At 57.9% G+C, this 21,216-nt stretch overlaps 2 protein-coding genes across 5 annotated transcripts; both read right to left on the bottom strand.

Moving 5' to 3' along the window:
- Positions 1-2,604: 2,604 nt before the first annotated feature.
- On the bottom strand, positions 2,605-4,357 carry LOC147230820 (apelin receptor B-like). Its single transcript, XM_086153026.1, has one exon. It carries the CDS (start codon positions 4,281-4,283, stop codon positions 3,213-3,215), a length of 1,071 nt encoding a protein of 356 aa, XP_086009152.1. The 5' UTR covers positions 4,284-4,357; the 3' UTR covers positions 2,605-3,212.
- Positions 4,358-12,633: 8,276 nt separating this feature from the next.
- LOC147230821 (TBC1 domain family member 10A-like) lies at positions 12,634-21,100 on the bottom strand. Of its 4 annotated transcripts, none has more exons than XM_086151693.1 (10): positions 20,591-20,725; positions 19,561-20,503; positions 18,443-18,542; positions 17,768-17,875; positions 16,697-16,803; positions 16,505-16,619; positions 16,176-16,241; positions 15,612-15,801; positions 15,009-15,163; positions 12,635-14,473 (listed from the first exon to the last, which is right to left on the bottom strand). In XM_086151693.1, exons 3-10 carry the CDS (start codon positions 18,485-18,487, stop codon positions 14,144-14,146), a joined length of 1,116 nt encoding a protein of 371 aa, XP_086007819.1. In that variant the 5' UTR covers positions 18,488-18,542; positions 19,561-20,503; positions 20,591-20,725; the 3' UTR covers positions 12,635-14,143. The 4 variants fall into 4 exon arrangements, with proteins under 4 accessions (XP_086007817.1, XP_086007819.1, XP_086007818.1 ...); XM_086151692.1 differs by having other exon boundaries at positions 19,017-20,503; XM_086151691.1 differs by lacking the exon at positions 19,561-20,503 and having other exon boundaries at positions 12,634-14,473; positions 20,591-21,100.
- Positions 21,101-21,216: the final 116 nt, after the last annotated feature.

Consider the following 21,216-nt stretch of genomic DNA (forward strand, 5'->3'; position numbering starts at 1 on the left):
GAGCGTCTCCTGCGTCTGATCTCATGATAAATGTGAGCAACCGCCTCCTGCCGGCGTGCCGCCGTCAGATCGGACCCGGTCTCCACCGGCGAGGACGCGGGTCCAGGACTGCAGCTGAGACCTTCTGCTGCAGGTCACAGAGCGCCCATTTAGGCCCTGGAGGGGGGGCTGGGGGGGGAGAAGAAGGGGCGCCTTGTCTCCTCTGAAGAGCATCATCCAACAGAGGAGATCCGGAGTCTCCCCGACACTTCTGTTTTTTTTTTTTTCTGCCGTCGGAAACGACGTGTCTCCACTAATGATGGTGTTGGTGTGAGAAGGTCTTTGAGAGGTCCTCCGTCGGGGGGGGTCGTCTCCCCGGGCGTTTGCGTCCCGTCCGCCTGCAGATGAAGGCCTGCGGCTCCACGGCGGAGCGACCAGACTCCGGGTTACCTGGGGTGTGAGGGGGACTCGGGTCAGAGGTCAGAGGCCGGGTCCTGGAGACGGAGGTCCAGGTGGATCCCGGTGCTTCCGCAATGAGAAAGACGGGACGTCCGCGACCCCCAGCCGCCTCCTCTCCTGTCCCGTCCCAGGGACGCCCGCGGGGTGGAGCGCGGCCCCTGGGGGGCCACGCCTCGCCGCGCCTCGGCCCGCCGGCCCGCTGGACGGCCTCCGGGGGCCGGCTGGAGGTCCGGTCTGCCGCCGCTGCTCCTTGGCCTCCATTGTTCCAGGGGGGCACTAGTGTGCACACACTTCCTTTGTCTGTTTTTTCACATGGAGGGGGGGCAGACCTTAATGAGCTCAGGTGAACCCCCCCCAACACACACACACACACACACACACACACACACACACACACACACAGAAACCCCTTCCTCTTTTCTCCGCCATCCTCATATACATGGAGGTGTGTGTGAACGGGGGCCTTCAGCAGCTTCTGTTTACTCACAGCTCACACACACACACATGCACAGACACGCATAGCACACGCATGCACACACACTCACAAACTCACACACACTCACACACACACACACACAGGAAGAAACAGAAGTAAGAAACCCTTTTGTCAGTCTCTGCAATCTGTGTCAGTGAGAGGGACGGCCCTCCTGCCCTCCTGCTCTGGGAAGAAGACAGATCTGGGTTTGGAGTCCTGGTGTGTTCAAGGACCTGCTGTTTGACACACACACACACACACACACACACCCCGAGGCGGTTCCCGTACAAAACGGTTTTCATCAGGAACCGGTCTGTCTTGTTGTTGTTTTCCCGCCTGTCGTGATCCTGTGACGGCGCAGGCGGAGGCTGGTGTTCTCCTGCCCGTCTGAAGGTCTGCAGCGAGGAGGTCTCCTCACTGCGGAGCAGCAACAGGAGGTGACGTCCGTTTGGGCGCAGAAAGAGTGTGGGATCTTTGGGAACTTTGTGGATCTTTGAAACCGGCAGAGAATATCTGATGGAGTGTGTGAGTCTGGTTCTTCAGCTGTCTCTGCAGCCTGGTGGAGACCACCTCAGCCCCCCCTTGCCCTCGCGCTGTTATTACCGAGAAATGGCGACGTGGCGGCGGCGGCGGCGGCGGCGGCCTCGGAGCGCCCGTCTCTGACAAACACCCGGCGGGTCGGACGCCGTAAAATCTCCTCCGTCTGAGCCTCCGTCCCTGAAGCTCCATAAAGCTCGGGAGAACACAGAGAGCCATGAAAAACAATCCCCTGGATCCTCTTTCACCACCGCCTTCCAGGACCACGGGTGGACGGACGCACCTCCAGCCCCCCCGGAGAACATGGCCGACTCACAAAGCCACGCGGCCACCAGCCGGGGAGGTCCGGAGGAGGACGGAGGCCCGGCAGAGAAGAAGGAGGCAGGGCCAGGGTTCTCCTCGCTCTGCCGGCGTGACGGAACGCGATCGGGTTTATCGATCCGCTCGTCCATCGTCAATCAGGATCAGAACCTGGCAGAGGGATGGAAGGATGGAAGGATGGAAGGACGGGAGGATGGAAAGGTGGACAGAAGAAGGACAGAGGAGGTGGATGGAGGGGAAGAGGGAAGGACCTCCTGTAGGAGAACGTGCGGGTTCTAAACCACATGTGAGCAGAACCCTGGGTTCTGAACTTTGACCTCCTCCAGCTGATCTGCGGCGTGCAGGACCCTCACGTGGACCTCCTCCCTGACCTCCTGGAGGGCCACCTAAGACCTGCAACCCGTGGAATTCTGATTTGTGTGTGTTGTGTTTGGGGAGTTCCTGTGTGTGTGGGGGGTCCTGTGTGTGTGTGTGTTTGTGTGTGTTGTTTGTTTGTGGGGGGGGGGTTCTGTCTGACACACACACACACACACACACACGCACACAGAGGAGCAGAAGGGAAGGAGTGGGGGGGAAACAGAAGTCCTGCCTGGTTTCCTGCAGACCGCTTTAGATCCACCCCCCCCCCCCCCCCCACTAAGACAATGGGAGGGGGGGGGTGCCCCCCCCAGCAGGGAGCCCACAGGAAGGAGCGCCGCCATTGGACGGGAGGGAAACACATTCCACTCAGTGCTAAATACACAACACACACACACACACACACACACACACACACACACACACACACACACACACACACACACACACACACACACACACACACAGAAAGGATCTTTGTTTTTGAAGCACCTTCTTAGTTTTATTACAAAAACTCACAAAGACAAAAAATTCACAGTCGTGTGCTTTCATTTCATGTGTTTGTCGGTGGAAGAGCTCGCTGTCGGCCCACACACACACACACACACACACACACACACACAGACTGTCAAAACAGCCACCTTTTAATTGGTCCTCCTCCAGTCTGAAAGCCTTTATCAGCTGCCATCTGTCCGTCTGTCTCCTGCCCCCCCGACACCCCTGATTACAACACTTATCAGACTCTGACACTTCTCAGGGACCAGAGAAATGTTGTTACAGTTAAACACACACACACACACACACACACACATGTCCGTGAGCGAGCTCAGCAGTCCGTTTGGCCGACACACCAGCGATAAGTTCTGGAGATACATTCCTACGTCTGGTTTGGTCCTTGAGGTCCAGAGTTGCGGTCCGACCGCGGCCCCCCCGAGGACGGGCCGAACGGCGCCGCCCCGGCCTGTCTTGTGCGGCGGCGGCGGCGGCGGCGGACGGAGACGGTCTAAGGGACACCCGGAACGCGTCGGCCCCGCCTCCGCCGGTGGTCCGACCCCAGCACGCCTCTGGGGGTCCGGGAGCGGGGCTACACCTTGGTGGCCAGCGACTGGGCCTCGGTCTTCTGCGAGGACAGCGAGGCGGCGGGGCTGGAGTGCAAGGAGTTCTTGAGGTGGAGCAGGCAGAGGCACTGCGAGCGGAAGCGCAGGTCGAAGAAGGCGTAGAGGATGGGGTTGAGGCAGCTGTTGACGTAGGCCAGGCAGGTGGCGTAGGGGTGGGCCAGCAGCAGCAGGCGCAGGAAGGAGCAGGTGGCGGGGAACAGGTCCAGGTAGGACAGGGCGTCGGCCGTCTTCACCAGGTGGAAGGGGATCCAGCAGGCGGTGAACACGGCCACCAGCGTGGTGATGATCTTCAGCAGCCGCCTCTTGCGCTGGTCCTCTTTGCGCAGGGTGTTGAAGTGGCGGGTGACGGTGCAGCCGATGAAGCAGTAGCAGATCATCATGGCCACCAGAGGGAACAGGAAGCCCAGGGTGGAGGAGGAGAGGCTGAGGCCCGCGATCCAGAGGCTCTCCCGCTCGCCGCTGGCCACCGCGCCGAAGTCCATGGCGCAGGAGGTGCGGTTGTTGATGGCGTCGAACTTGGTGGTCCGGAACAACAGGGTGGGGGCGGCGAGGAGCCCCGACAGCAGCCAGATGGCCGTCAGCGAGGCGCGCATGTAGCCGGGCGTCCGCAGCTGCGTGCTGGAGAAGGAGCGGACGATGGCCAGGTAGCGGTCGAAGCTCATGCAGGTCAGGCAGAAGACGCTGGCGTACATGTTGAGCAGGATCACGTAGCTGCTGACCTTGCACAGCCCCGCGCCGAACGGCCAGTGGTAGCCCATGGCCGTGTAGACGGCCCACAGCGGCAGCGTCACCACGAAGGTGAGGTCGGCCAGGGCCAGGTTCCCGATGTAGACGTCGGCGGCGCGGCGCTTGCCCTGCGCCCTCCACACGGTGAAGATGACCACGCCGTTCCCGGACAGGCCCAGGATGAAGATCAGCATGTAGAGCACGGGGATGACCGAGTAGGAGGGCGTCCACTCGGAGTAGTCGCACATGGTGGCGTTCTCGCCTTCGTCGTACTCGTAGTAGTCGTAGGCCTCCTCCGGCTGAGACTCCATCTCCCCCCTTCGGCGTCGGTCCTTCCTCCAGAGGAAGAGCTTCTGGGACGGCTGCGCGGCGGCCGACGGCTCTCCGGGTCTGCCTCCGGCCGAGGATCCCGCCCTTAAATACCTCGGAGCCCCGAGCCCGCCCAGGACGGCCCCCCCGCCGCGGCCCCTCCTCCGGCCGAGGCGGAGTCACATCCAGGCTCCGCTCGAGAAGAGCGCGCCTCGATTCAACCTTCTCCTCTTCCCTCTTCCCTCTTCCCGTTGAGCTGTGTTTAACCTCATTTATCATCTTCTCCCGCCTGGCCGCGCTCGCCGCCCCGGAAGCCTCCGGAACGACCGCTCCTTCTGGTGATCGCCGATAGAACCCATCTTCTGTAACGGAGCCCGTCTTCGTGCCCCGGAGGGAGCGAGCCAAGCCGAGCCAAGCCGAGCGAGGCCGAGCGAGGCCGAGCGAGGCCGAGCGAGGCCGGGCGAAGCCGAACGAAGCCGAGCGAAGCCGGGCGCGTCCTGGACGCGTCCGGGCGGCGCCTCGCAGGTCATCGGTGGACACGTCCACTTTCTCCTCAAGATCATTTCAATACAAATGAGCGGTCGTCGATGATCCACGGGAACAATGGGCAGCTCGGGCTCCGTCCAGGAACGAGCCTCCGGAAGATCCGACGTGTTGAGACGCCTCGCCAGAGGGGCGACGCAAGCAAACCCTCGGCCCTTTGACCAACCGTCAAGAAACGGCAACAAGACGCCGACGGAGTTCGCAGGCGACATCTGAGCTTCCTCTTTAGAATCCATCGGTCAGACTTGTGATGGACCAGGGGAGGTCCCAGAAGATCTCCCACGTGTGCTTTGGCCCTGAGATGGACGGATCTATCATGTGATCTGGAAAAAAGCTCATTCATTCGGTCGCAGGCCAGCCTGAGAAGACGGTGGAGACAGAAGGAGCCACGGGGGGGGGCTGAGGACGCCAACCGATGCTCCAATCGACCCGATCGTCAACCCGGGTTCTTCTCTGTGTTTGACCACGAAAACCTGTTTTAGTTTCAGAACGTCATCTCCTCTGTGAGCTTCGCCTGGAGGTGCTCTCGGCACCTGAGAAGGTCCGTGAGGTTCATATTGTCATGCTCGTTACCACGGAGAGACTCCGAATGTTTTGGTGTCACTTAGTTACTTTCAGGAGGACGAGGAGTCGAGGTCGGGTTCAAAGACGGCCTTGACGCCTCCGTCACTCGGAGGTCCTCCCGACCCTCCGGCCCCCGGCCGTCTACTGACCTCCGTCGCCGTGGAGATGCCGGCCGCTCGCTAGCGCGCAGCAGAGGAGCCACTTTGACTGAGGCTGGACTCCATGACGACGCTGCCGAGGAGATTCACGGACAGGAGGAGCTCCATCCAGCCAGCAGCTGCTCAACAATTATAATACAAAGTACCTCCTTATTTCATATGTACATTTAGTGCTAACAGGGCTAACTTCCTATTCACGTATTAGTACACATAAAAACACACACACACACACACACACACACACACACACACACGGGCATGCATACACATGCGTCAGGGATACTTGTTGCTTTGCCAAAGCAACTCCCTCCTGAATAACAAAACAACAAGTCCAGAACCGAACTCAGTGAAGTATTTCTACTAATGTGCACGCACACACACACACACACACACACACACACACACACACACACACACAGAGTGTTTCTTAACACCAGCAAACATCATTAACCCTTCAGAGTGTGTCCACGGGTGAAGCGGCTGCAGGCTCTGCACCAGGTGCTTCTTCTCCGTCTCTCAGCGGCGAGGCAGCCGCGGCGCCGCCGCCTCCACCTTTAGACAAAACTACTGGATCACTCAGCGCCCCCCCCCCCTCAGCGCCCCCCCCCCCCTCAGCGCCCCCCCCCCCTCAGCGCCCCCCCACCCTCCTTCCTCCCCCTCATCTCTGCCTTCCTCTCATTATGAAGACGAGCGTTTCTTCCCGTCTCCTCTGCTCGGCCGTCACTGACTAATGTTTGTTTTGATGATTACACTTGATGTGATTATATTTATGGCCTCCCCCTCCTCCCCCTCCCCCTCCTCACCCCCCCCCTCATCCCCCCCCTCATCCCCCCCACCCCCTCCCACGCCCGCGGGGCGCCAGGCCGAGCAGGAAGACGAGCTCGGTGAAATGAATCAAGCACAGCTTCCGATCTGCTGGCGCTGAGGTCAGCCTTCAGCTGCAGCGGGAGGGAGCCGTCAACGCGCCCACACACCCACGCTCGCACCCCCCCACACCCCTCCACCCCCCCTGCACCCCTGCACCCCCCCCTCCACCCCCTCTGCACCCCCGCCCCGGGGGGAAGGCCCTCCACGGCCTCCACACACACTGCCACTGCTGCCCCTGCTGCTGGCTCCACACAATATTTGTCCTGCTAATCTGCCATATCAACATCTGCAACCTATCTGGACACACACACACACACACACACACACACACACACACACAACCAAGTAGGGAGGACTGAGTCCAGTGTGAAAGAGGTCACATGGAGCTGCAGCTCCAGCCTATCAGGGCAGCTCGTCAAACACCAACACCTGGTTTGGATCCCACAGGCTGTGGAGGACCAGGAGGACCAGGGGGACCAGGAGGACCAGTAGGACCAGGAGGACCAGGAGGACCAGTAGGAGGCCGCCGTCGCTTCTATCTTCTCCATTAACACCAACACCATTCTGGCATCTTGGTCTTCTGCAGCAACGGGGGAGAGAAGATCTGGACCTTCAGATGTGGTGTCTCTGCTCGCTGATGCTGCTCATAAGACACACAACCGTTCACCTTCTCGCACAGGTGTGACACCGCAGGGTCTCCGGTGAACCTCCAACATGTTCTGGAGGAACCCCACACGGAACTGGGGAGAACACGGGGATCTCCTGTAGGTATCTAACCAGTGGTTCTACCCCAGCTCCACCTGATCCCTCCACCAGTGTCCCTCAGACTGAGAGCCCAGGGTTTTCTTTCTCCTCCCAGCGTGACCTTTGCTCCCTCTCTTCTTCTCAGGCTTCTTTCTATTTCCAGCCTCCGGGAGTGACGAGTTCCAACAGGGCCGACTTTGGAGCTGTCATCTCCCCGAGGAGCCCGGGCGAGGAGCTCCACCACCACCACCACCACCACCACCACCACCCTCTCCTCCGGGGCCAGACCCCCCCAGATCCCCCAGAGGCCCCCAGAGACCCCCTGGGGTTCAGGCCCGGTTGTTGATGTTGCCTCCTGTGTGGCCCTGAGGTGGAGACACACACTGTGACTGCAGCAGCTCCTGAGCTTCAACCACAACAAGCCTTCCTCCTCCATTGAGTCCTTCATCAGAAAGTTGAAGAAAACTCTAGCAAATCCACTTTGAGGCAGGAGACACACAAACAGTGTGCATGTACGTGCGCATGCATGTGCGTGTATATGTGTGTAAGTGTGTGTGTGTCTGCATTTTTATGGGCTTGGTCAGACTTGTTGTGCCAGCAGAGCATAAGGTGTGTTTTTTTTTTGTCTGAGTGTGTGTGTGTGTGTGTGTGTGTACCAGCTGTTTGAAGTGTAACCCCCCCCAGCCTGCCGCTGCCGTCTGGTGGTGGCGTGACGTCAAACGCCCCCCGGCTCGGTATCGGGGTGTAATTATGTGTGAGCCGTCAAAGCGAACACGTTCAGCGCCATCAGAGCCGACATTTGGGCCCCGAGCTGATCGACGCCGGCTCGTTAGAAGGACGGGAGACGTTCGCACTCCGCTCGGCTCTCCTCCTCGCACCTCCTCGCACCTCCTCGCACCTCCACGCCTCCAGCCCCCGGCCAGGGAGCTTCTCGGCTGACGGGAAAACACGGAGGTCTCATCGTGTCTCCTGGCTTTGAGGGTCGGGGCTTAGAGGGGCTTCGTCCGCCGGAGACCACATGGGACCGGAACCGAGCCGGGAGGAGAACGGGTCAGGATTCACCATTCCATTCTTGTCAGCTCGTCCGAGAGGCTTCGGTTCAGGACGTCCTGAACCGAAGAAGCCTCCGAAGAAACATCTTCAAGTGAAGAAATTCGAGTCCAGTTGCCACGACTGGAACTCCCCGTGACCCCGAGGGTCTCCCCGAGGACCGAGGACCTCCACAGACATTCACCGCTTTTAAGAAAAACCATCATTTTCCTCCAAATGATCCCTCATTCCTGCAGCCGGTCTTTGTGAGCTCCACCGTGGAGACGCCAGAAGACAAAGCCCGAAGGAGAAACCGACGGCCACCGCAGATAAACCACGTGACCTTATGGTTCAGCTGGATCGACACCCCCAGAGCTGCAGGGTTTGATGCCTTGCTCAAGGACAGTCGGGCACACACACAACACAGGACATAAACTCCAACCTTCAAGTGTGTGCGTGTGTCTGTGTGTGTGTGCATGTGTGTGTGCAGGGTGTCTTCATGAGCCTGGAGCTCCTGGCTCCTGCAGGCGTCCAAAGCAGCAGCACAAACTCATCTGACCCCTGGATGTCCAGTGTGTGTTTATGGGTCAGTTGGCCGTGTGTGTGTGTGTGTGTGTGTGTGTGTGTGTGTGTGTGTGTGTGTGTTGGGTGGTGACAGGACCCTTCCTGATCTCTCCACTGTTATCTTCTCTGCCAGAGGTGTTCTGAGGCCCGGAGCCGTATTTATAGACGCAGCCAGGAAACACCTCCGCGGCCTGTTTACAACAACAAGATGCATCAGTGCCGGTGGTCGGCGTTTGCTTCCTGGAAGAAGTGCGTGCACGTGTGTGTGATTCACAGCGCACGGACGCGCCGGCTTCTGTTGACCCGCTGGCAACGGCGGACTTTCCTCCTGATCTCTGAGCGCAACTGGTTTTGTTTGTGTTTTTTGCGACGGCTCCCACTTTTCTGTGTCTCCTTCTCTGCTCTCCATCTTGATGTTCCCTCAGAAGAAAAGCCCGAGCCCTTCTCAGGTTCACCCTTCCATCCCTCCGCCGAAACCCGACCGGCCCGCCGTCTTCAGGGCTTTCCCGACATCACAACGCCTTTTTGAAATTCAAGCCAGCGGTTTTTAAAGGCTTTTCTCGCAAACGCACACACACACACACACACACCGGAGTGTGTTCACACACCGTGTAAGAGCCATGACAGCACGGACTGCAACACAATAAGCCATTGTAACCTCAGACCGAAGGGTCTGGACCTCCACATGCTTTTGTCATTAGCTTCAATTATAACAGGCCATGAAGTCACTCTCTGCTGACTCGGACATCCCTTACTCTCGCTGGCGCACACACGCACACACACACACACGCACACACACACACACACACACACACACACACATACACACCACAGAGAGGGGAGTTTGGTTAGTAGAGACAGCAGGGATGTGACCCAACTACAATGGCAGGAAGTTGCTTTAGATCCACAGCGATAAGGGTGGTGGGCAGCCCAGACGCTGCAAGCCCACAAACATCTCAGCTGGAAAGGTAAACAGTGGACAAGCAGGCACACACACACACACACACACACACACACACACACACACACACACACACACACGCACACATCCTGCACCCTCCTGACCATCTGAGCCCCAAGGAGTGAGGAGCACGGCCACCTCCACAGGCTGGACCAGCACCTCCACCATCTGTTCCACATTGAGTCTTTTCCTATCGGACAGGATTAATGGGAAGCTGAAGAGCACGTGAAGATTTAGGTTTTAAAGACGGTCTCTGCCAGGGGGTGCAGAGGAGGACGCCTCAAAGGTCAGAGGTCACGGAGGGCAGACGTGATCGGGCACGTCGTTGGCCCTGCAGGCGGCGGAAGGAGGCCAAAGCAAGTGCACGACACCATAGCCTTCGCTCCGGGCCAGGAAACGGTCCCGACCGAGGCCGGCGCTTATCGGTTTGAGAAAACATCACGCCGTCCCGACCTCCTCCTGGAAGGCTGCTGGAGGTGTGAGCGCTGCACACACACCCTGTATCTCTGCGGGGAAGCCCAGGGAGGAGACGGGCCGCCGCTCCAATCCGCCTCCTGATGGAGAAAACATTCGGGGGTCCGGGGGCCGGATCCCGGGACGCCAGAATCACACACCCGCGGTCCGAGAGGCTGATGATCCCAGATGAACGGGGGCTGCTACTGTTATCCTGAGGAAGACTCTGAACACACACTCACACACTTCCTGTCCATTGAGAGCATCTGTGCCACCCCTGACCCCTCCGTCTCGGCTTCCCGTCTCAGGCGTGCGGCCGCCCTCCTCCGGGCTTCCCGTCAGACCTCCTTCCACCACACGTGGAAAAGCCCCGGAGAAACAACGGACGCGTCTCCCAACGCCCCCCGTGCACGCTTCCCGTGCACGCTCGCGACGGAGGCCGACACTCAACCGGTGAGTGCAGACAACACACACAGAAGGTGTTCACGTAGGGATCAGTGTGACGGTCAAGAGAGGAGACACCGGGGTGTGTCGTGTCCCACTGGTCTCAGACTAAACACTGCTTCAAACCAGCCTGGTGCTTCTGACCGCACACACACACACACACACACACACACACACACACACACACTCGCCCCTGACAAGCCTCAAAGACAGTGCACAACACACACAGTTTAAGAGTTGCCCGCTATTCATCCTGCTCAGCTCAGTGTCCTTGACCTCTTGCCCCCCCTAATCCCCGTCCTGCCCCCCCTCAGGTTTGGGGGGATCAGGGTGCAGACCTTCAGCCTTGGTTACCAAAAAGCCTTCGAGGAGCTTTCAGGCTCCTGAGCCCAGACTTTAATCTCCCAGACGCTTCACACATATGGCTGGCTATATGTGATCTCACACACACACACACACACACACACACACACACACACACACCACACACACACACACACACACACATCTATCTGCGTGAGTTGAACATGCAGGCAGCTGATTGGCTGATTGAGCTTCCATGTGTAACTTTTTATTTCCATTTCCCGCTCACATCCAGGCTGCGGTCGGACCGGCTGACGGAGCGTCTGAGAAGGTACGGCAGGAAACCCCTGAAGATGGAGGGACCAGAGAAAGCGGGTCCAGAAGGAGGCTCCCGCTCTCAGGAGGGCTCTTTAGTTTGAACCCGTCCCCGTCAACAAACACATACCGAGTCCTTGTAAATATTGACAGTGGGCGTAGATGTTCCGGCCCGCCGTCCGGTTTCGACACTTTTCCAGCTAAAGGCCTTGGGCCAGCGCCGCTGGCCTCGGCCCCCTCCGCAGGATCTACAATCCTGCAAGAAAGGGCCGGTTCCTGGATGTCGGGCGTCCTCCCCCAGAGGTCACGGCGGGAATGTAAACACGAGAGGCGTAACCAAAGCAGAAGGTCAGCGGCTGGAAGGGAGGAGTCGCTGCGGACGCTGAGATGTCCAGCGTTGGCACGTGGACCCTGAAGAGACGGAGCCCGGGACAGTAACCCCTGGTCTTCTGGAGGGCGGACATTTCTGTCGGCGTCTTCTCCGGCCTCCTGAGATTAGCCGCTAACCCCCCCCCGCTAATCCCAGCTCTGGCGGGTGGACTGTCACTATGGAGGAGCAGACGGTCTGAAGAGAAGGGGATGAAGACATTCCTCTGGTGCCTGCAGGAGTCCTCCAGCTCTGATCAGGAGAGGCTCCAGCCACTGAAGCTTCTCACCGGGTGACCCCGTTCTCCTCCATCGCTTCTTCTTTCTCTCTCCGGCCGAGGCAGAAGGCCGCCCACGTTGAGCCGGGATCTGTCCGGTCCCGCGCCGGTCGAGGGCAGCGTCTCCTGGCTGCTGTCTCCAAGACTTGCTCCTGGGGGAACGTTGGGTTCTGTAGATCATCTAAGGAGGAAGGTTCAGACCTGCTCTGCATGGGAAGGCTCTTCTGACATCTGACGTGACTGGCTATCACAACAGGTCACACACAGTCAGATCTCTTTGTTACCCGAAGTAACACTTTAGCATGTGCGCTAACTAAACAAACACAAACAGCACGGCGTCGTGAGAGGTTGACCGTCGCAGCAGAGCGCCCTCTAGTGGACGAGGCTGCCGCGGCGTCGCTCCATCACTGGAATAGAGGTTGGAGGTTTGGAGTCACAGAGAAAACACGCCTGCCAACAATCTACCGGAGATAAATCTACACGGCCTCAGCGTGTGTTTACATGGGTTATAGTTTTACGTGAAGATGGCGAGGGAGTCGGGGCGCCGTTCGTCCGCTCGCTTGGATCCTCCTGGGCCGGGTCCCGGGGCTGCAGCTGAGCCCCCCAGGAAGAACAGGGCCCGTCTGTGCGCCCAAGGCTCCATTCAGGCCGGGGCCGGCCGGGGGGGCCGGGGGGGAGCTGAGGGCCGGCAGGGCAGCGGGGGGGCAGCGGGGGGGCCGAGGGGCGGACGCTTTGGACGGCGCTGTGGGAATTTCGCCCCATTTCACATGCAAATTCCTCTCGGAGCTGAAAGACCCGGAGAAACAGGTGTCGGAGGAAGTGCTCGCGCTCGGGGGCGGCGGGAACACTGGGGGCATTTATTGATGTCTGGCTGCCCCTGCGGGGGGGCGGTCGGGGTAGGTGGGGGCACTTTGAATGCAGGCGCACTGGTCGGTACGAGACAAGGAGAAGCCGGTCACGTCCTGGAGACTGTAACTTTTATTGATTTCACTGTTACAGGGTAGAAAAGGGCGGCGCTGAGATTTCCAACCCCACCCTGGAACCCGAACGCCTCACAGACCCTGAGGGTTTGACTCGGAGCCTCAGCGGGGGGGTGAAGGGGGGTGAAGGGGGGTCATGGGGGGGTGAAGGGGGGTGAAGGGTTCCTATATTCACCAGAGTCTTAGTCGGTTCCTCTGAGAACCGGCGTGGTGGCGCCACCCGCCGGAGACAGTGAGAGAAGGTCTCGTGGAGGCCTCCTGAAGAAAGCCAACGTGGGGCAAAGGTCTCGGTACAGGACAATCAGGGAGGTCGACAGAAGATCATACAATCAGACGTTCTCTCCAGGTTTGGCATCTCAGGTGGCCACAACTTGACGATGGCGGTATCTCCCAGGGTTCGGGTCAAAGTGCTTCATATGACCTGACGTCGGTCCTGTCGGCGGCGGTTCTCCATCCGGTCCTCTCGACCGGACGGGACCGGAGGAAACGTTCTGCTCGCGAAGATGAGCTGCCGAAAGGGTGTGAATGTGCAGATGTTCTCCTCGAGCCGGCGAGGTCCTCCTCAGGCTGCGTCTGCTGTGTGGCGGCTGAGAGACTCTCCTCTGCCATCAGCCTGTTCAACCTTGGAGTGCAAAGTCTTCCCTGAGCGCAGATGTTAGTGTGAGTGACAACCATCTCCTCATGGGACCTTCTAGCCGAGCGTCACCTGGGACGTCCCGCAGATCATGGCGAGGAGCCTCGGACCGGCCAGGAGCCGAAAACAGAAACGTAGAATCATTAGCCTGAAGATGGAATCTTGAGCCGAACCAAAGTTCTACCTGTGTCCGTGCACAGTGTACTGCCTTCTTCATGAAGGCCATCTAAACCATCTCCCAGTGGTGGAGAAGACAAAGCTGCTCCACTCAGAAACCCTGGCTGGTGCTACTACGCCACCTGCTGTCACCTGCTGGGAGCTACAGGCTCTGGACCTTCCAGCAGATGTGAGAGAGAATTGTCGAAGTCTTCACGTTCATGTAGAACGTGATGAAGGTTCAAGATAGAGAAGAGCAGGAGGTCCACCCACCCTCACAGGTGTCTGGCTGGATGACTGCCTGCCTGCTTCGCTGGAGCTGCTTCTTCTTTCCCGTGGAGGAATGGAGATGTGACAAAAACACTGCAGAGTCCTTTCCTTCAGCTGAAGGTCAGATGAAGGTGGAGCAGCTGAAGGTCAGATGAGAGCGGAGGAGCTGGAGGTCAGCCGGAGGTCAGCTGGAGGTGAGCTGGAGGTGGAGCAGCAGGCGGAGCGAGGGTCTGCTACAGGTAGGTGTCGTGCTCGGCGCTGCTCAGACTCTCCTTGGAGAGCTGCAGCGTCCTGTGTCTGAGCAGAGGCTGAGGTTCCTCCACCTTCTCCAGCTCGGCCTCGGGGGCGGCGGCGTCCTGAAGGGCCGGCGGCGGCTCCACCACGATGGCGGGCGTCTGCTTCAGGTCCTGCCGGCCGGGCGGCTCGGCGGCCATGACGGCCTTGGCGCCGTGCATCCTGGGAGGAGATTTGCAGCGAAGATCTCCGCGGGTCTCCTTCCAGCGCCGCAGCTGAGACAGGTGCTCCTTCTCGATGTCCTTCTCAGAGATCTGCAGCTCCAGGATCTGGGAGACGGTGAGACGGACAACTAAGGAGACCATGCAGACATGGATGCACCTCGGGGAGGACCAACGCCACACCTCAGCTGGACGGCTTTGAGATGGTAACTACCAGCCGATACACGTGACTACCAGCTAACAAGGTAAGTAACAGCGGGCCGAGAGAAGGTGTCAACAACGATAATAACCAGATGACTTTGATTATAACCAGCTGATAGTAGGTAACAACCACTTTATCGTGGGTAACCACCAACTGATAGTAGAGACCAAGCAGGTGATAGTGGGTAACCACCAGGTTGACGTGGTTAACGGCACCATGCTGGGTAAACATTGACCCGTGGAAGCTGCTGGTTAGCTCGTAGCTCGGATTAGAGGATCACGGCTGACTACACACACACGCACACACGCGCACACACACACGCACACGCACACACACACACGCACACACACACACACACACACACACACACACACACACACACACACACACACACACACACACACACACACACAGAAGGGTGTGTCGGTGAGTGGGCCGTACCTCCCGCACCAGGAAGCCCTCCTGCATGTACTGCGGCTGGATGTTCCTCAGACGCTCCATGGTCTCGTAGAGGCCCTGGCAGGCCTTCAGCTTCTCCTGGGCTCCCAGCGTGCTCTTCAGGAGGACCAGGCCCACGCGGAACAGGATCTTCACTCCTGACGAGAGAGGACGCCGAGATGAAACGATGCCGTCACCGGGAGATCCAGATGTTAGGTTGAAGAAGAGGAGAACGGTCTGAGAGATCCGTGTCTTCATCTCCATGAACATCTGAAACGTTCACCCCTGCTGTAATCCAGAGAACAAACCGCAGGCACGAAGCTATCCGGACACGACAGGAGAAATAAACTGCAGATTAGCGAGGAATAAACTGTAAAAACTGGATTTCATAGCTCAGTCTGATTATACTCAGTGGGATTAGACTTCTCAATCGGAGCCTCTGCAGTAGAAAACAAAAACGGTCCGGTAACATCTCCTTCTGGTCACGCTGTAATCTGGTCTCTTGGTGTGTGTTCAGCAGATTACTGGCTTGCACCGAGGGCAGACCCGGTCCAACGGCGAGGAGGTGTGTGTTTGGCGTCCTGCGAACGTTCTGCGGCTCCTCACCCTCGCAGAGGAACATGTCCCAGATCCTGAGCACGGAGGCCCAGGGCAGGGTGCGGGAGAAGGCGCACATGAACCACTCGGTCATGTAGAGGATGGGCTCCAGCTTGTGTCGGCTCAGGTGACGGTGGGCGAGCGGGGAAACCCTCCGCAGGAGGGCGCTCAGGATCTCCCCGTCCAGCTGGATGGCCTCCTGGTCCAGGGAGGGAGGGAGGGAGGAAAAAACAGCTGGTGATTGAATTAATCCCATTAACCCAGGCTGGTTATTATTAGCAGGGTCACCTCCTGACAACAGAGCCCAGTGCAGCGCACACACCTGAACGACGCCGTGGAGTGTGTGTGTGTGTGTGTGTGTGTGTGTCTATTTCACTGTGAGAGCAGTGCAAACACATTACAAAAAAAAAACAACAATTTGAGGACAACCTGCTTTAGAGACATTTACAGATATGAGGCTGTGCTTGAGTGGTTTGACCTGCGTCCCACTCGGGTTATATAACCTTTCTTTACTGGTTTTCCTCCCTCGCAGCCCCTAACAGGGTGTGTGTGTGTGTGTGTGTGTGTCCTTACCAGCCCGGTGCTGTAGTATCCAGGGAGGTACTTCTCACAGATCTGGACCAAAACCCAGAAAGCGTCCTGGGACAAAGGGAACAAGACGGTCAGAAACAAGGCGGCCTCTCAAAGAGGAGCACTTCTTGTTGCTCATGAGGTTAGAAGGTGCTGAGATGAGGAGCAGCAGTGGCGCTGAGAGCGCTGAGATTGTTAAGTGTAGCTGTGACTGGTGCGAGGAAGGTTTGAGGCCCGTGGGAAAAGAGAGCGTCTCCGGAAGAGAGCGTCTAAATCAGATGTCGGCTTCCACGAGAAGTGGACCGCCGATGGTCGCTCGGGTTCCGGCTCACCTCGGCCGGCATGTGCATGAGGAGCACGGCGGCGACGGGAGCCTGGGCCTGACAGTAGCCCTCCTCGGGACGATGCAGGGTGTAGGCCTTCAGGATGCGGAACAGGTCCTGCTGCCTGCGCGCGGGACGGCCAGAGTGAAGAACGGTTCTGGTCCGGTATCCACGGCGAGCACGGCGGCGGGCCTACTTTACCCGTGGCCTCCCTTGGCCGCAAACATCTCGTGGAAGGGAAACTGGCGATGGAGGTCCCTCTCGATGATATCGACCCAATGTGGATCTCCTGGATGGCTGTCCAGCTCCTGAACACACACACACACACACACACACACAGGGGTAAAGTGCTTCTGTCTGACACGTTCAGCCTCCAGTGTAGAGCGATCATAGCTGACGGTGTGTTTTATGGGGCTAAAGTACTCAGGAACCTCGACTTCTGACTGCACCGACTAAGGAGTTCCCCGAGATGCGAGCCGAGGCTCGGTGGAGGGTGAACTTTGTGATCGGAGCCCGGATCTGAGTTGGCGGCAGCAGGACGAGTGTTTGACGCCCACGCGGACGCCGCCGGCCATGAAGTGGCGTTTAAAGACAGCGGAACAAATCGCCCGATGCTAGCTCGCCAAGAGAACATCATGGCAAACCGGAGCGAGGCGCACGTGTGGTGGACTCGTCCGTGAAGACGCGGAGAAGTTGTCTGCGGGTGAGATACGGTGACGGAGAGCATCGTCCCTGAGAAGGCCGGACACGTGTTTGGGGATTCGGTGCGGCGGACGGCGGGAACGTGGATGAACGAGACGTCCGAAAGAGGCGTCGAATGCCGGTCGGGGACGATTGGACGCTTTTATAGAGGAGCGGCTTCACTCCATCCATACGTGAAGTTTGGAGATAAAGTGGAGCAAAGTGTGCATGTTCCATTTAGCATAGCATTGTAGCCAGTAAGTTCAGGATAGAGCACCTAAAAGAAAACTTCCCCCGACCTTCTCCTCCACCCCTGGAACCTCCAACCCATCGTCAAGGTAAATACACTTCATAAAATCCAATCGCTTCACACTCTTTTCATGGCGGATTATGATTTTTTTTATACAGTATTTGTTTCTTTTGAAGTACATTATCCTTATTTAAAACACATAAAGCAGGGTGCGGAACGGATCCCATTGCGTTTGGCTGAATTTGAATGGGGAAATGAAGTGGGTGCACAGAAGTGACTCCACCTCCGGGTCTGGGCTGCACTGGACTCAAGATGTGACAACACGTCAACAAACCTCCTACCTGAAACCTGCCCTTGTTCTGCTCCCTCTTGACTTTGGCCCCGGTGAGGTAGAGCCACGCCCGGCCCCGCAGAGACGGCGGGACGCCCTTCTGGCAGCGCTCCTTCACCTGGTGAGAAGAGCAGGAGGTGACCCTGGAGCCACGCTGAGGAGGCGAGGAGGCGAGGAGGCGAGGAGGCGAGGAGGCGACCCGCAGGCTAACAGCTTGTTGAAACTATGAACACTGTTTGGCTTCCTGGAGCCACGCCTTCAAGAACAGGTTAGACGGAGACGGCGCGTGACAGAAGTTAAGCGTGATAAAATAGCGCATGAACGAGGAGATTAACGCTGCCTTCATGGACCGCACGGCAGAAGGGCTGGCCGATGGTCTCCATCGGTATTTCCTTATTGTCTCGAAAATGAACTCGGCATGTCAGAGATGGAGATCTTGATTGCCGTGCGCAAGTAAATGATTGGACCCTCCCTTTACCCTCCTCTCTTTCTTATTTGAATGATACAAGGCAGATATTTCAAATAAAACAAAGCTATCTTGGCACAAGGCCTCGCACGGGCCGGCTCGAGGGGTTTCCTGAGACGGGTGCATTAAACGATATGGATAGTGTTTACAAGTGCTGCACTGGCGACCCTGCTTGGCCTCCGCCAGTCAGAAGAGCAGAGAGTAAAGTCCAAGGCTGACCCTCTTGTGTTTCTTGGCCATCCACTTGTCCCAGTTGTTGAGCATCTCCAGCCATTTGGCCTCCCGCTGCCGCAACACCTCGATGGGGATTTCTTCAGCTCTGTGGAGGAAAGAGACGGAGGCGAGTAAGAAGAGTTTCCTTCTTCATAACCTGATCCCATCTCTAGCTAACGGCGTGCAAATGCTAAGATCGGCTGAACGTGTGCTCAGCGACCTGCCGGAACAGATGGAATCCCTCCGTCAGCGACGGCTGGTCCCTTCCTTGTCGGCACAGGAAACAGACCCTTGGACCGGGCAGCGCTGCGCTGGCCCGCGGCAGCCGAGCGCATGAAAACAGGAAGCGGCGGGAGAACCTTCCCCTGCCGCCTCGGACTCAAAACACACCGGCGTCTGACATCAGCACGGCCCTTGGAAAAGCCTTTCCACACAGATATCCTGTGCTGAGGCCGAGGAGGACAGCGGCTCTGTGCAAACCGAAGCTACGTCACCTCCCGAGCGTCCGCTCTCTAATAAACCGGCGGCACGACGCCATCTTTGGAGCAGCAAAGTCCAGGGACGGAGAAGCAGATTATACCGATGCAAAAGGCAGGCGCCAGGTGTGCTTTAGCTGAGCCCCTCCAGGGTTGCACTTCGCTCCATTAGAAAGGCGCGTCGCTTCACAGAAAGCAAGGACTCTTCTCTCACGTCATGATGTATGAACACACTGAGCTGAAGAATGAAACAGTGTTTTGAGTCACATGTTGCTTTCAGTACCAGAAGCAATATGCTCGCTGCGTGTCGTATCGGGGTGCTCAATATCGTGATGTCGGCCCCCCCGGCACCAAGACCCACAAAGAACCTTTAACAGCCGTCTCTGGATGTCAGAGGTATTCAGCACATCTCGCAGACAAAACTGCACAGGCAGGCCACGCTTTTATCACATGCCCCCCCGCAGCAGACAGCTGGGCCTCAGCAGGTCCTCAGGGGTCGGGGCTCCTGTCAGGGGCCCCACAGGTAACACAAAACCTGACCGGACATCCCTTTGGTTTTTGGTCTTCCAGCCATCGGTCTGTCTGCAGGTTCTTCTTCGCTCCTTGTCAAACCTTGACGTGGCAACTGGACCGGATCTTTTCCCTCACCTCTCGTCCGAGAGGCTTCTTCTGTTCTCCTGCACTGTAAGGAGTTTTCAGGTAGGTCACCGCTGGGTTTGGGGGGTCGAGGTTCTAAGATGAGATGGCTCGTTCTGTCCCTGAGCGAGTTGTTTTGTAGAAACATCTTTGTGGAGAAACCGTGTGCAGTTGTCACAACAAGATTTGCCAGGGTCCAACCATGATCTGGATGACTGAGAACCACCGTAGACGTGCTCTTCTTCACCGTGTACACCACGGCCCAAGCCGTTAGCCTGTGCCTGAGGGGTATATCTATGGTTTACATCAATTACACTGGCCTGTTCTTTGCTGATTCCATCATTGTTCAAGACATAATATTTATCTGAAAGATCTTCTCTGCCGACGACGTCAACGGTCCAGACATTAATCTGTGTCGAAGGCATTTCTTCACTGTTCCAGACATCACTTTGTAATCACACTATCTGGGACGCACTGGGGCACAAATGAAGTAACTTAAAAAGATAAAGAAGATGGAGGATTTCAGGTACTTGGGGTCAACAGTCCAGACAGTAGGAGAGTGTGGAAAAGAGGTGAAGAGACGGGTTCAAGCAGGTTGGATTGGGTGGAGAAAAGTATCAGGGGTATGAAGAGCTAGAAGAACATCAGCCAGAAGGAAAGGAAAACTGGAGGAGACACTGGAGAGACCAGCGATGATGTTTGGACTAGAAACTGTTCCAATGACCAGAAGACAGCAGGCAGAACTAGAGGTGGCAGAGATGAAGATGTTGAGGTTCTCTTTGGGAGTGACCAGGATGGAGAGGATCAGGAATGAGTCTATCAGAGGAACAGCACATGGTAGATGTTTTGGAGAGAAGGTCAGAGATGGTTGGGTGATGGACAGAGGAGGGAGAGTGGTAGAGGAGCATCCAGAGGATAGGGTGAGATGGAGAAGGTGGCTTCGCTCTGGCGACTCCTGAAGGGAAAAGCCGAAAGAAGAAGAAGTGAAGCAGTGTGGAAAGAAGAAGTGTCCGTCCGCACCGAGTCGGGTGGAGATACTTACGGGTCCGGGACGGACCGCTGGGCTCCGCCGGTGAAGCCGAACCTGTCCGCCTGCGTCTCGGCGTCGCCGCTCAGCTTCTCGGCGCTGCCTCGGATGAGAGCTCCATCCCCCTGCTGAGTTTTTGCCATCTAACTCACATTTATCTTGGCAAAAAAAGACACCGCTGCCTCTCATAATTCACGGCCGCGTCCTCGGCGGGCGGCTGAACTCGGCCGGGCCGGGCTCCGGTCGGCTCCGGTCGGCTCGGCTCGGCTCTCCGCGCCGTCCTCCGGCGGCTGGCGAGGAAGCCTGCTAGCCTTTAGCTTGTCAATGCTAACGACGTCCGTGCGTTTCCTTCACGTCAAACCTTCTTTCTTTGCTGGCCGCTGACGAGTTCACACAAAGTCCCCGCTAAATTCTCAAAGGAGTCCGACGCAGCTCGTCAAAGTTCGGGAACTCCGAGGCGAACGGCGCTGGCGTCGGTCCTCCGTCAGTCCTCCGTCAGCTGACACGGCGGGCTGACGTCGTCCGTTGTCGGCAGGACGCGGGTTAGCCGCCGGCTAGTAGCTGCTAGCCGGTGGCTGCGAGCGCCCTCGGCTGCCCCCTAGCGGCGGCCCGGGGTACTGCAGGCGGGCAGGGGGCTGCTC

This window comes from Fistularia commersonii, chromosome 9 (genome assembly GCF_037954325.1).
Source record: "Fistularia commersonii isolate RoL2024-O1a breed Wild chromosome 9, RoL_Fcom_v1.0, whole genome shotgun sequence".
NCBI classification, from domain to species: domain Eukaryota; kingdom Metazoa; phylum Chordata; class Actinopteri; order Syngnathiformes; family Fistulariidae; genus Fistularia; species Fistularia commersonii.

Coding starts and splice junctions, on each gene's coding strand:
- LOC147230820 (XM_086153026.1), bottom strand. CDS start 4,283: ATGGAGTCTCAGCCGGAGGAGGCCTACGACTACTACGAGTACGACGAA.
- LOC147230821 (XM_086151691.1), bottom strand. CDS start 20,718: ATGGCAAAAACTCAGCAGGGGGATGGAGCTCTCATCCGAGGCAGCGCC. Junction 15,802..16,175: donor GATACTACAGCACCGGGCTG/GTAAGGACACAC, acceptor TCCCTGGACCAG/GAGGCCATCCAGCTGGACGG. Junction 15,164..15,611: donor GGACATGTTCCTCTGCGAGG/GTGAGGAGCCGC, acceptor CTCTCTCGTCAG/GAGTGAAGATCCTGTTCCGC.